Source organism: Cupressus sempervirens, chromosome 3, assembly GCF_028749045.1.
Source record: "Cupressus sempervirens isolate cs-2001-9-10 chromosome 3, ASM2874904v1, whole genome shotgun sequence".
In the NCBI taxonomy this organism is placed as follows: domain Eukaryota; kingdom Viridiplantae; phylum Streptophyta; class Pinopsida; order Cupressales; family Cupressaceae; genus Cupressus; species Cupressus sempervirens.
In genome coordinates, this window is record NC_143120.1 from 515150399 (window position 1) to 515165245 (window position 14847).

General features: G+C 39.1%; 1 protein-coding gene across 1 annotated transcript; it reads right to left on the bottom strand.

Moving 5' to 3' along the window:
- Window positions 1-1147: 1147 nt before the first annotated feature.
- Window positions 1148-2568, bottom strand: LOC149567434 (uncharacterized). The gene is made up of 2 exons (XM_089820624.1): window positions 2198-2568; window positions 1148-1932 (listed from the first exon to the last, which is right to left on the bottom strand). The coding sequence occupies exon 2, from the start codon at window positions 1904-1906 to the stop codon at window positions 1517-1519; it is 390 nt and encodes a 129-aa protein (XP_089676750.1). The 5' UTR covers window positions 1907-1932; window positions 2198-2568; the 3' UTR covers window positions 1148-1516.
- Window positions 2569-14847: the final 12279 nt, after the last annotated feature.

A 14847-nucleotide genomic window follows, 5' to 3' on the forward strand; every position in this document is an offset into this window, starting at 1 on the left:
ATGTAGGTGCAACACTTTGAAAAAGAAGTTTATTCATTTTTTTTTGTTGCTAAGAAAAGTGAGAAAGGTTTGACAAGGTGTTAGATTTGTATAACAAAATACTTCTAAGAAACATTGTACAATTTTTTTCTACTTGTAAGCAAGGTGAGGAAGGTTTGACATGGCATGAAAATTGTTTGACAAAATGTTTTGAAGAAACATGAACCTTTTTTTTGCTACTAAGAAAGTTAAGGAAGGTTTAACAAGGTGTGAGAACTATTAAAAACTTTGTTTTAAGAATATAAATGTTTTTTGGTGAAGAAATTTAGTTAAGGTTTGTGAATTGTTTGACAAAATGTACACGAATAAAATTATGAGAATAGGAATACAAGTATACGAATATGAGTACGAGAATATCCTTTCAAGGTTAGGGTTAGTCAACTTTGTAAACCACTTCAATAGGCTTGATAAATAAGCAATTTTGTGATGTGAGTATTATTATACTGTAATTTTCTCTTCACTGGATGATAGAATAAGTGGATTATTGTTTTTCTAGTGGACATAGCCCATATTGGGTGAACCCCATTAAATCTTCTCTTATTTCAATATTATCTTAATATTGTTTATTTCTCATATTTGCCAAAATCCTAACACTTCAAATGCAATTTTTTAAGTTCTAAAAGAGAAAAGATTAATATATTTGAGAGAAACACACAATTCTAGGATTGTTGTCCATTTTGGTGTTGGAGAAAGTAGTTTCAAACTTGTCGCAATATGTTTGTTGGCTTTATATGCAACAAGATGTAATATTTGTTTATAATTTTGCAAGCTATTTAGTGTGAAGAAGCCTAAGAACTGGAAACTAGAATTGTATAAACAACATTATTTGAACATCATAGCTATGAAAAAATGTCTTGGTGGATCTTGTAGATTGTATTCTCACAACACAAAAGGAATGGTTATTTATTTATTGTGATTAAAAACTTTACCAAAACGTCCTAAATATATGTATTATCAAAAAACACATATCCTTTACCAAAACATGTTCCATGAATTAAAAAATAATCGAAGATATATATCATCATTCATATTTCAAATACCATCAAACATATGTATCATCATTCATCTTTCAAATCCATTCAAACTCCAAATCCCATCAAACACAAGATTCACACCAAATCTTTTATCTAAATTTTTATATATAATTGTTCTCTAGGATGCCTTTGCTTCCTTACAAGAACAAGAACATAGTTTCTATATGCTAGTATTTGTAGGATGCCTTCGCTTCCTTACAAAAACATAGATTCCATAACAGGAGACTTTAACCGCCTTCCTTCAAAATCCTTTTGGCAATTTTGAAGGAAGCCATTAGAAGCATCTCAAAGCAACCACTCTTCTTTGGCGCCCCAATACCAGAGTCCGCCATTAGAGGAGGTGAAGCTCGGAGTGATGGAAAAGCCTGAAATTTGTTGTTTTTTAAAAACAAAGTGCCGACTGAAATGAACTTTACTGATATAAGTGAAGGCAGAGTAAGATTCTAGAAAATTTCCCAAATCTCCACTGCATATACAAAGCAGGCAGAAGCTGTCACAACGACTGCTGCAAACATCGGAGGAATCACGAAATCCATGACGGATGGTTTGAACAGGGCGACTGGCAAAGTTATGACGTCTCCCGGCATGTCCAAAGGCACACGAACAAAAACCTCACTTTTCACTGTATTTCCAATCCCCCTTCTTGACAACACCGCAGAGGTGAAAGCCAATTGACAAGCCGCGCACGCAACTGTTACAACTGCAGCCAGAAATGTCGTCCAGAAGATTCCGTATACAACCAGCGGCTCGCCAGTAATGAATCTCATCCATCGCCATGTCCAGACCTTACAAAGCTTCCAAAAAACGCCGGTGAATCTCGGAAACAAAGCCATGGCGATTTTATTTTAGCCGTTTGAACCTGCAAAGGACCATGGATTTAGACTCAACGAGCTCCAAAATAACAATTTAAGACTGAAGAAATCCCCTAAAAGTAAACCCTAACAGAGCGGTAAGTCGCTTAGGTTACTTCAGTGCTTAGCAAGGGTTTTAAGATTTGTCTACTTTTGTACTCCAAAATCGAAAATTTCTAATTTCTTTCAAACACGCATCAAGTTTCAAATTGATTCACTGAACATTATTTGAAGTAAATCCTCGCAAATTTTCAGACACAAATTTTTCTTTACCTTTTCAGTAGAAAGACTGGTTGAATGATCGGGCAAAAGCTCAAAATCCCTGAGATTGTAAAGCCGAGACCAAGACTTTACTGCATTGTAGATTCAAACTGGCCATGCTCAGACTCAAAATCAACATAGATCGTTATCCTTTCTTGCCCTGTTATGGTAAGTGGAAGGAATTTAATCCGCAGGGGTTTCTCAAATGGAGGAAACTGAAATTGAGAAAAGCAAAATCGTCCTGACTCTGTATCTGATTTTGTAGTAGTGTGGTCATTATTCTATGCAGCGCAGGGACCCGATCTTTCCCAATCAACATTAGGTTGGGTTGGTGTATGCGTCATGCGGTTGACCCTCTGTTTCAACATGAACCAAATATTTCTGTGACCAATTATCCTAACAGATCCATTACTACCTGTCATCATCTAATCCCTTTTTTCTCTCTCCCTCTACTATTTGCTGTTACAGCCTATAATAAAGCTTGAATTTTTAGCCCAATCCAAGCTGTGATATCCTAATTTAGTTCTTAGTGGTTTATACAGCCCATAATGAAGCTTTAACTTTCCCAAGTGTGAAATCCTAAATTACTGCTTACAAGATTATATTTTGGGACTATAAGTTCTAAGGAACTAGTTTTTCATTATTGTATTGAACTAGCAACCACATCTTGGTGGGTACTGGTAATGTGGAAGAGAAGTCGAAGCTCAATGGGGAAGAATTTTGATCTATAAAAAAATATAAATCGATAAGAAATTCGAAAAATGGTGAAGTTAAATAGGTAATGGGGAATGTGGAAGGGAAGTCGAGGGTCAATGAGGAATTATTATTATTATATACATAAATAGATAAGAAATTCAAAAATGGTGTAAATTGGTTAACAAATGTTTCAATGAACTAATAGTTTTAAACAACAAAGGGAAAGGAGTTGATAAAGCTAATTGAAGTAGATGGAGAAGATATAGAGATAGTGGAAGAGAGATAGGAGTAGCGAGGGGAGGGGGGAATAGAGTGATTACATTTATGTTTGAAGATATAAAGAGAAAGAGGAAGAGGAAGAGAGAGACATAGAGATAGACCTAGTGTAATGTCATGCCAATGAAGCCTTGGAACATGGGTAAAACATATACAAAAATCTTTTATCTAAACAATTAAGTATGCATTACTAATAAGAGAATTGTGTTCAACAAGAAGAAACAGTAATATTCCCGTTATAAAATAAATTTTAATTAAGCTCTTGTAATTGGGCCGATTGGTTTAATATATCTCGGACCAATTTTCATTTTCTTTCCGTAGTTATGTTGCCATTGGCTATCTTTGTACACCCTCGAAAAGTTTTCCCCGACAGGTGTTTAAGCACGACTTGTAGGTAGTCATTAGGTATGCATTTTTGGATTATTTTCTATGTACTGTGAATTCCTATTGGAGTTCTCTGTTGTTCGTCATTTCGGAAGTGAAAGGCCTTCCCTATTTGGTTTGTCCGATTTCGATGAGATTCAACCCTCACCTTATTCCATATGTATGGTTTTGTTCAGATTTGGCAAATCAGAGCGACATTTTATCTATCAGTGTATTTGGCAAATCTAAAGTGCTATTGTTGTTTCTCTATGTGCGCTATCTTTATTTGCAAATACTTATATTTGCATCAACCTATGATTTGGTTTTCAATATTTGTACTGACATTGTTTGGTGTCTCTGGCAGATGCAATCATTCGTACGGCTAACCTTGAGCACGACCAGAATAATCGACGCAACCTGTAATACCTTACATCCCACACAACACTATACCATTCGTACACTTTCCATAACCCTCACCCACACTGTACACCACCACATAGCCTCTTTCCATATCCCACACGGTTGCTTCCTGTACTGTACAACCCCCTCCCTACATCGTACGACCTTGCACAACACAACCAGTTCCACACCCCCTTCACCGTACAACTACATCTCCATACTCATATTGTATGGACTTCTCACCTTCACCGTACGCCCTGCCATTGCATATCATACGACCTTTCCTCTACCTACCATATAGCCTTAAGATAGATATCGTACGACCACCTCAATACCTCTCGTACAACCTCAACCTAGATATCCTACAAGCAATTTAGTTGCACCATATGACCAATACCAAAGGCTATGTATGACCATCTGAGACACCATATCCTCTCCGTACCACACCCTCCAACCACTTGACAAGAACAAAATTAGGATACAATGGAAGTTTGTCTTCTCCGGGATTGGAACATTACAATGGTATCATAGCTTTGATCCTACCAGCCTGTGAATAGTAAATGGGAGTTTATAGTCAGAAGAGAAGGAGAACCCATTCAGTTGATAGAATGGCAACATAACTGGAACCCACAACAGCCAAACTTGTGGCATTGCTAAGAGAACTTGTGAGGAAACATGCACATATCAATGATACTCAGCGACTCATGAAAGACATTCTCAAGAAATTGGCAGACAATAAAGTATTTGGTGAACAGAATAGTCACAGCGCAGACTCTACATTGGGTAAAGAAAACCCTCATCCTGCACAATGACGACCTTCCATGTCGTCTTTTCTTCAACAGACGGAGGCACAACAGGGATGGAAGCAACCAACTTTTGAGGAGGTTCAAGAAGAATTGAGATAAGACTAGAAGATGCGAATTTTGAGGAAGATATATCTTACAAAGACTATGCAAATCCGAGAATGAGATATTTTGGAGGTGGAAACCGAGGATATTTTAACGATGATCTCAAGAAGAAGTTGAGTAAAGTAAATTTGTCTCAATTTGATGGATCCGAATCCATATTTGCACAAGCATGGGCTATGAAGGCCAATACTTACTTCCAGCTAAATCCTATGCTAGAAGAAGAAGTAATTAAATTTGCGGCATTACACTTGGACTGAGTTGCGCATGAATGGTGGCATCATGACACCATCACATTGAGGCATGTCAAATAAATACCTATGCAGAATTCACTGAGAGATTGATAGATCAATTTGATGGTAAATATCTGGAACTCAATTTTAAAGATTTGGCACAACTAAGGCAAACTGCATTGGTTGACCAATACATTGCGGAATTCCAGAAACTCTTTGTTTTGGTCACTGACATTTTTGAAAGAAGACAAATAGTGCTCTTCATGGACATATTGACAAGACCACCGAAGTGTTGGGTAAAGGGGTTCAATCCTGCCACCCTGTCGGGGGCCATTAAGGAAGCATGGAGTATGGCATCATCATTAGCATCATCATCTCGAGGTTACTCACATTCTAAAGTGTCGATGTTTTTGAGAGACAAAGATAATAAACCTTCATCAAGGAAGCCATCATTGGATGAAGCTACCAGACAAGAGCTCCGAAGAAGAAACTAGTTTCAACTGCAAAGGACCATAGGAACCTAGACATAGATGCCTCGGGAAAGGAAAGACCCACCACATTGAGGTCATGTTTGATGATGAGGAAAAACAAGTAGATATACCCACCGAAGACAACCAACCCCACGAGGACACCAAAATGGTTAGTATTGTCACAAAGGTTTGCGCCCTTGTCCAAAGTTTTTACCTAAGGACAACCTTGTGAAACATGGAAACAACCTCCAAGCTATGGGACTTGAACTATGAGGTTGAGTCTCCGGAGAAGGCCGGCTTCCTTTACTATCAGGGTGCACCTAACTACTCTTGGAGAGGAAAAGGGAGAAGAAATGCATGAAAAGAAAATCTACTTATTCTAACCTACGGGGGTGATGCACCAAAATAGAGTGTTCAACCAATCCTGCCCATATATGCACTATTGAACCATCATGACACCAAAGGATATACACATTAAGACTTGTTTTAACCTAGCAACCACATGCAGATTAGAAAACCCAGATGAATGACACAAGGAAGAGAAGATTCACTTATATATCATTCACAAGCCAAAAGAGATACAGTCATGCAAATCACAGATCTCTACAAAACACCAATGAGAGGCAAATAGTTCTTGCACTTTCACATTAATGGCTAAAAGAGATAAGGCAGAATGTCATATAGTTCAGAGGCAAAGGGAATTTATAGTGAAATTGTAGAGCAACAAGAGTGCGTCGAAGCTGCCCAGACCATGCTCGAGATGGAGAAGTAGTTTGCTAGGTTGGGTCTATGTCCTTTGGTTTTTGTTTCTCCTGGCTTTGGCTTTTTGTCTGGTCTCTGTTTTTCTGGTTGGTTCTCTGGCCTTTTTAGTGGGCAGTTGTTTCGGGCTGGGCCTTTGGGCTTATTTTCAGCCGTAAGGCTTATGTTTTGGCTGGGCATTTTTTCGCTTATTTTCAGCCTTTCTTGTTGTTAAACTTATGGGTTTCAGGACCCCTTAAAACCTGTTTACCTTATCAAAAACAAAGAAGTCAGAGAAGAGTCGACGTGAACAAAATCTACAAAAATTGCCTTTATAGCTCAAGCATAACTGAGATGTCCTCTAACTGAAGTTACTCTACAACCACTACCATTAAGTCTTACATAGAATAATCATGCAGATCTAGGGCAAATCCAACCTTGGCGCAAACCTAAGAAATCTGATCTTTGATGGAACAGGGTCTTGAAAAGACAGAAACAACGCCATTAAACAGTTTTGACCAGGTAGATGGATAGGATCAGAGGTGGTGGAGTGTTCTCCTTCATTTACCAAGCACAGCATTCACTCAGAAGTGGTTGAAATCAATCATGAAGATCGGATCATGCAAGTAAACCCGATATCCTCTGTTTCTAGCCCGTGAATCAGCAAGGTCAAATAGTCAACTGGATTTTGGCACCAGGATAAGCCACATGGACCAATGATTTGTTCTTTTTTTCCAACCCATGGAGTCTTCATGCATTTGACTATATCTTCTTTACCAATTGTGCCACCTCCCAACCTAACCGTCACTGCCTCAGGAAACTGCGACTTTAACTGCCAACCTTTCTATTAATACCTTGGTTGGGCTCGCTAGGACACGTGTCGCTAAATCACTATCTCACTATACACAACTTTCGAGCTCCTTTCCATAGCGAGATAGCAATGGCCGTTGATTTTGCTTTGATCCTTTCCTTCACTATTGGTGTTTTGAACTGGACCCCACAGAATTCTGAGGACACATGGCACTGAGTCGCTATCTCGCTAGACATATCCTTTGAGCAACTCTTCATGGCGAGATAGTGACGATCGTCGATCTAAGACCAAATCAAAGATGAGAAACTGCACAGAGTACCCTGAAGAAGTGGTGGGTCCCATATTCACTATGTCGCTATAGTTAAAGGTCGATCATTTCCTCATAGCGACATAACAAGAAATGTTGATCTGCCACCATCTGACGACCCTAAAGGTACACCCAATCTGTCAGTGCACCGACCAATAGGAACATCGCCCACCTTGGCATCACTTGGAAGCTTATGGAACAAGCCTGGCCCCACAAGAACATGTGTTGTTGAGTCGCTATCTCGCTATGCATAACCTTCAAGAAACTCCCCATAGCGAGATAGCAACGATCGTAGATTAAGACTGATCTGACGATAAAAAATCCTCGTGTGTTTATGGAAGGGGCGTGGGTTCGGGGTACCGATGACATCAAAAAATCTGCACAACTGGTGGAACAAAACCCTATTTCAATCACAGTCATCCTTCCACATTGCTTGTGGCCCCACCATGTTCACTTCATGACGCCTCGCTATGTTGCTAATAGAAAGATGCCTGAGTTTTTCGATAGCGAGATAGCGAGTGTCGGGGACTTATCAAAACTCAGCGCCGGAGAAAGAACAAGATAAACCGCCGTTGCCATATTGACTATTATCAACTGGGTCCCATGTCGCTATGTCGTCGTGAGTAACCCTGTGCAACTCGCCATAGCGAGATAGTGACAAACATAGATCTTAGCAAGATCCAACGGTGCGAAAAGAATAGGGGCTAGTAGAAACAAACTTAGAAAATAAGAAAATACAATAAAGATTAAATCATTCATTATTTTTTTTTGTATTTTCCAAGGGCATTAAAATAACATAGAAGATGGGAAGTAGCCGTTAGGGTAGGCTTGCATTTAAACTTTGAATTTTTGGTGGGGGGTAAAAATGAGTAACATTTCTGGCAACTCAGAGGGGATGCAAGCTAGCTATGAATGTGACCAGTGTCCTTATGTATCCATTGGGTTGTAGAGTCACAAAAGATTTGGATTAGTGCACTGCAAAACCCTAACCCTACCTCTGCGGGAGAAAACACTGAAAAACTCTATCTCTACAACTCTACAACCTTCAAAACTCCAAAAATTGGCTATCTCACAAGGAGAAACTTGTGCTCATGCACTTCTTGGAAAGCTAGAAAATAATAGAAAGAAAACTATGCTACATATGTACATGAAACCTCAAGCCCTATCAAAAACATGGTTTGAGATAGATCCCATTGACTGGGATAGGCAAAATTTCACTATCAGGCTTACTTAGCTGAAAAGCATTGGCCTGCTTACAACTGACAATCAGATAGGGACCACTCTACAGTGCATCAAATTTTGAGTGTCTCCCTAGTTTTTCCCTATTTGCATCCCATTTCAAAACTGAATCACCCTCTCTGAAGGTTCTGACCCTAGCCTTCTTGTCAAAGCTCCTTTTCACCCGCGGCTGATGTGTTTCTAGGGTTTGCATGGCCTAATCTCTTTTCTCTTCCAACTCCATCAGCTCTGCCATTCTTACTATCATGGTATCATCTTCAATTAGCTCTAGCTGATGAGCTAGTTCTAGGGATGAGAATTCTAATGAAATTGAAAGCCTTGCTTCTCTACCATTCACCAACATAAATGGTGAATTTCCTATTGACCTCTTGGGTGTTATTCTGTTAGCCCACAGTGTAGTCCTTAACTTTTGATGCCAACACCTCTAGTTATCCTCTACAATTCTTTTCATGATCTTAATTAGGTTTTTGTTGGATGACTTAGCCAAACCATTACCCTGAGGATAGCCCATGCACAAATCTGAGCTCCAACAAAAGATTTTGCATTATCTGAAATAATAGTTGAAGGGGCACCAAACCTAGTCATAATTCCATCAAAGAACTCAACAACTGAAGATTCTGTGGCATCCTTCAATGCAACTACCTCTGTCCATCTGGTGATGTAATCTGTAGTAGCTAAAATCCATTTGTGACCAGAACTAGAAGGAGGATTGATAGGGCCTATGAAATCCAATCCCCATTGAGAAAAAGGCTGGTCCACCTGAATGGGATGAAGAGGAAGAGCTGCAAGCCTTTGCTTGCCAGAGAAGAAGGCACATTTTTCACACTTCCTCACATACTTATGACAATCATGGAACAAGGATGGCCAGTAGTAACCAGCTCTCATGATCTTCATTGCAGTTGTCCTTACTGAGAAGTGACCACCATCAAGGCCATCATGAAGTTCTCTGATCATTCTTTCAGCCTGGTCCTTGCCAATGCACCTTACTAGGGCTCTATTAAAATCTTTCTTGAAAAGGATACCATCAACTATGACATAAGGAATTGACTGTAATCTATACTATCTCCTTTTAGTTCTATCTAATCCTTGAGGATATCCATTACCTAATAAGAAATTCATCATATCGTCCATCCAGCTCCTTGGGTCATCATCTCTCTCTTCTTGTTGCTCTGTTAGTATCATGGCAACTTCCTCATCGGATTCCTGAGATGATATCATTTGTTTACACAACCCTTTCCCTCTTACCAACTTGGTGATCTGGATGTCAACATCATATTCCATTACTTTAGTAATCCAGCCAACTCTTTTCTCACTAATATCTTTGCTTAAAAGGAAATCCTTCACACTGGCATGGGGTACTAACAAATGAACTTTATTATGAGACAGGAGGTGTCTAATTTTCTTTAAAGCTCTGATGACTGCAAGGGTTTGCTTCTCTACATAGCTATATTTGTCCTCGTACTCTTTAAGCCCTTCACTAAAGAAGGCTATTGGTTGCTCTTCATCTTTTTCATTTGTTTGAGTTAGGACAACAGAAATACTTGACTCACCACCTAGGGTATAAAGGATGAAATCCTTTTCAAAGTTTGGATTCATGAGAGTAGGGGCTGAGGTTATGGCTACCTTGATCTCTTCAAAACTTTCTTTCCCTTCCTTGGTCCATGCAAAGACCATACTTTTCTTGAGCATGGTTGTAAGGGGTTTTACCATGGTAGCAAGATTAGGGATAAATCTTCTCACAAAATTTATCCTACCAAGGAAACTTTGCAGCCCTTTCTTATGTTTAGGAAGGGGAAGAACAAGTATTGCTTTTGTTCTTTCTGGATCAATGGTTAAACCATCCTCAAATACAATGTGTCCTAATAATTTTCCTTGATTGGTGGCAAAGACACACTTGCTTGGGTTAAGGGATACCCCAAACTCTCTACAGCTTAAGAATACCTGTCTTAAATGATCAAAATGATCTTCCAGATTCTTTGAATACACTGTGATATCATCAAGGTAAACTAATACAAACTTTTCAATCATTTTTTGAAGGCCATCTCCATTGCCTTCTGAAATGTAGCACCTGTATTAGTTAGCCCAAATGGCATTTTACAATAAGCATAGGTACCCCATTTGGTGGTAAATGAAATCTTGTACCTATCTAACTCTTTGACCAGTACTTGATTGTAGCCAAAAAATCCATCAAGAAATGAAAACCTCTTTGAACCATTTACTTTGGACAAAATCTGCTCCATGGAAGGGAGAGGATGGTGATCTTTAAGGGAAGCTTGGTTAAGGTCCCTAAAGTCCACACACAGTCTAATTTCTCCATTCTTCTTCCTAACATGGACAAGGTTTGCTACCCATGATGAGTGCTTGATGGGGAAAATTATATTGGCCTCAATCAATTTGGATAGCTCTTTTCTCATTAAGAGCTCAATCTTGGGATTCACTGGCCTCTATTTTTGTCTTATTGGTTTGACATTATCAATTAAATCCATGGTATGTTGAAACAACCTTGGGTCAAAACCCTTTAAATCATCATATGTACAAGCAAATATATCATTAAATTCTTGACATAGATGAATAAAACTTTTCTGCTCAATCTCAGAACATACCTTCCCCATGTTTAAGGATTTTCCATCAGCAATCATGACTGGAGTGTGATCATCTTGGTCAGCAGCTAAGTTCATGACTCTACCTCTTGCTTGGTCATCAGGATTGAAAACACTCTCTAAGGTAATGAGGCCCTTAGGCAATTTGTTGGAACTTAGGTTAATGATTTGATCACCATACTGGTCCTGCAGTCTTGACTGGTTTCTATCTAAAAATTCTGCTTCATTCTGCAAGAAGCTTACAATTTGTTCATCAAATTCAAACACTTACCAATGGACATTTTTGTCAAGGATGGCAGGCCTTACTACCATCCTGATGTGTTGCTTCTTCTTTTCCTCGAGATCCCCTGGCACATCATAAGATGCACCTATTGCTGCAAGTCTATCAGCATGTCTATTTATTCTTCTTGGGATGCTTTGAATATTAAATGCATTGAAACCTTCAAGTAGATTCCATACCTTATGTTTATAAGACTTGAGCAAACCATTCTTGGTGATATTCAAATTTCTCACTTGGTTAACCACCAACTCACCATCTCCATATACACTTAAAGCTTGAATTCCTCTTTTCTGATCAAGTAGGAGACCCTGAATCAAAAATTCATACTCGGCCACATTATTAGTGCAATTGAATTGGAGCCTAAAGGAGAAGTAGTATCTTACTTGTGCAGGAGAAATCAACATCACACCAGCCCTTGATCCATTCTTATTCCTTGAATCATCAAAGTACATGCTCCATACCCCACTTATATCTTCTTTAGTCTCCACAAGATTAGGAACTAGAGCACCTTTCTCTAATATAAAATATGTACTGAGAACTATTTCAAGGGTTTCTGGCATAGGATCAAATTGATATGCATTAGCCCATTCATCTAAGAGAAAATCAGGTATCTCTGCTAGGGAAGTGGTAGGCTCATTCATTATGCCATTCTCATCCATTTCTAGGATAGTGCAATTCATGTTGATGAGATTAGGGGTGTAGGGCTCAATATGATGGAGGGCTAGAGGCTCTGCTCTGATTGAAGCTTTGGTTCCATATCTTGTTCTAAAAAACATATATGACCAATTAGAAGATATGTAACCACCTATTTGGGCAGTGAAGTCTCTTGACAAGCAAATGGAAAAATGTGGCTTCACTTCAGCAATAGATATATCTTGAGTTACAGTACAACCAGGGCATGCATGTAGGGCCATTTCTACATTCCTAAGGATCCCTATAGTCTTGATAGTACTACCATCCAATTGTAACACATCCCTAATAATGGGCTCATATTTCATTCCCAAAGTATCAGCAACACACCTAGGCATCACTGAACTACTAGCCCCTGAATCAATCATGCAATTGTGGACTAGTTTATCCCCTATAATTAGAGAAACATAAAATGGAGGGGGTTTAACTTTTTTATTTTTTTCTTCCTCCCTTGATGGTTGTACTAGGCTGGTGGCACTTTCCATGCTAGGTGGTTGATCCTTTGGTTCAATACTTTCCAATTCTTGCTGTAGCAACCTCTTTTGCATGGGTATAGTAGCAATAGCATCCCACATGGAAATATTCACATTTGCCTTCTTCATTTATTCTACCACACTGAATGTCATAGTAGGTGCTTTGGTAGAAGCCTTAGGAGCTGCATTTGTAGGAAGTTGAGATGGAACAACCCGAGGATCATTTACATTCCTTCTACCATTATCTTGCCTCTGCTATTCAAAGGTGTTTGATTGATCATTTTATGATTGATCATGAGGTATTGCATTTGAAGTTGAGGCTTGATTGGAAGGATGAGGGGTAGCATCTTCAATAGCTCTTATTTTGCTCCTAGTGTTGTGAGCAATGGAATCCTGGTTTACATTACAATGTTTCTCTACTTGATGATTCATGAAAGAGAAATCACCCTGTCCTTGTGTATATGAGGCCTCCTTAAATTGGTCTTCCTTGTATGATTGTCCTGCTGTAGGTTCTTGGATGGTCAAAGCCAAATAAGATTCAACCTTTTGACACATGCAACGAGCATAGGAGTAGTTATAGGAGGGATTAAAATCCTGATCTTGGGCCATGTTGTTTTGAGGAATTATGGCCCTACTTTGATTTACATTTGAGGTTGAAGCATGGCTATTTTGCCTATTCTGATCAAAAGAATTGTTCCCATAATTTTGATCTGGAGGCCTACCACTGTTCATAGTTTGATGCTACAATTGATGAGCTTTACTACCTTGAGCTTGCTATCTCTCCAAAGTCACCACCTTATTGCTCATTTTTTGCATCACAGAGAAGCTATCCTCCAGCTTCTTCTCTTGACCTTGCAATCTTTTATCTATGTTCAACATCATAGATTGCATCATCTCGTTGATTTCATCTATTTAATTTGAAGATTTGGAAGCTTGAGGGACTAGAGCAAGGGATTGTGATGTGGAAGTTGTGGGAAGAGGAGCCATTTTCGGTTGGTGGTTTGGAACATCAGGAAAGAAAGGCATGAGAGGCCTTGGGGCTAGCTTGCCTCCCTATATTAGGATGTTTTTTGACTTTATCACTATATCATAAGCATTAGGCAAGGTAACTCCTCCCATAGTTTGGATTGTAGTGGCAATGTCACTGTTAAGAGCTCTGAGGTAATGCAAGAAGGCATTACCAGGGGTAGGTTTTACTAAAGTAGGTATTCTATCCCATGTCTTTTGAAATCTGTAGTTGAAATCAGTCATACATTCATGGGGGGCTCTTTTTATAGTAGTCAATTGTTCTAAAAGTGACAAATGGTCACTTTTCTCCTCGAAGTGTTTACATAGTCCTGCTTCTAATCCATCCCAATCTGTTATAGAACCATGAGCCAAACCTCTATACCATTGTAGTGCTTTTCCTTTCAAGGATGAGGCTAGAAGCCTAATTGCAACATCATCCTCTGTAATACCATGGATATTACAGACATTTGCAATCTCTTGAATGTGTTCTAAGGAAGAGATAGAAGTTTCACCAATAAATTCTGGTATACTCTTGAGTGTAGCTATTGGTATGTCATGTCTTTGAGCCAATAAAAGAGGACTCCCACCATTAAAGGTGGCAAAAGTATAAGCTCTAGGCTATGCCATATAGACAAGTGATCTATTCATATGTGTTGATGGCAATCTAGGCTGAGATCTAACAATAGGAGGAGTAGAAATAGATCTTGCAGGTGTATTTGTTATTGTTGCACTCCTAACCGGTGATAAAGATATTCTAGTCTTCCTTTTTCTAGGATTTGAAAATGAAAGCTCTTGGTACTAAAATTTACCTCTAGAAGATGCCCTTGTTTCAGCTTTGGGCATGAATTAATGCAACTTTGGTCTGGAACCAGATGTATTTGAAGCTCAGAGTCACCAAGTACTTGAAGAATGAGCCTCTTGAAGGCTTGAACACCAAAGCTAGTACTATCTCCTTAGCATTAATCTTGAGATCTTCCTTTTGACACCAGTAGGCTTGAAATTTTCTGAATAGAGTCCTACCGGGCATGCCAAAACCTGTTGTCACAGAGGTTTGCACCCTTGTCCAAAGTTTTTACCTAAGGACAACCTTGTGAAACATGGAAACAACCTCCAAGCTATGGGACTTGAACTGTGAGGTTGAGTCTTCGGAGAAGGCCAACTTCCTTTACTAACA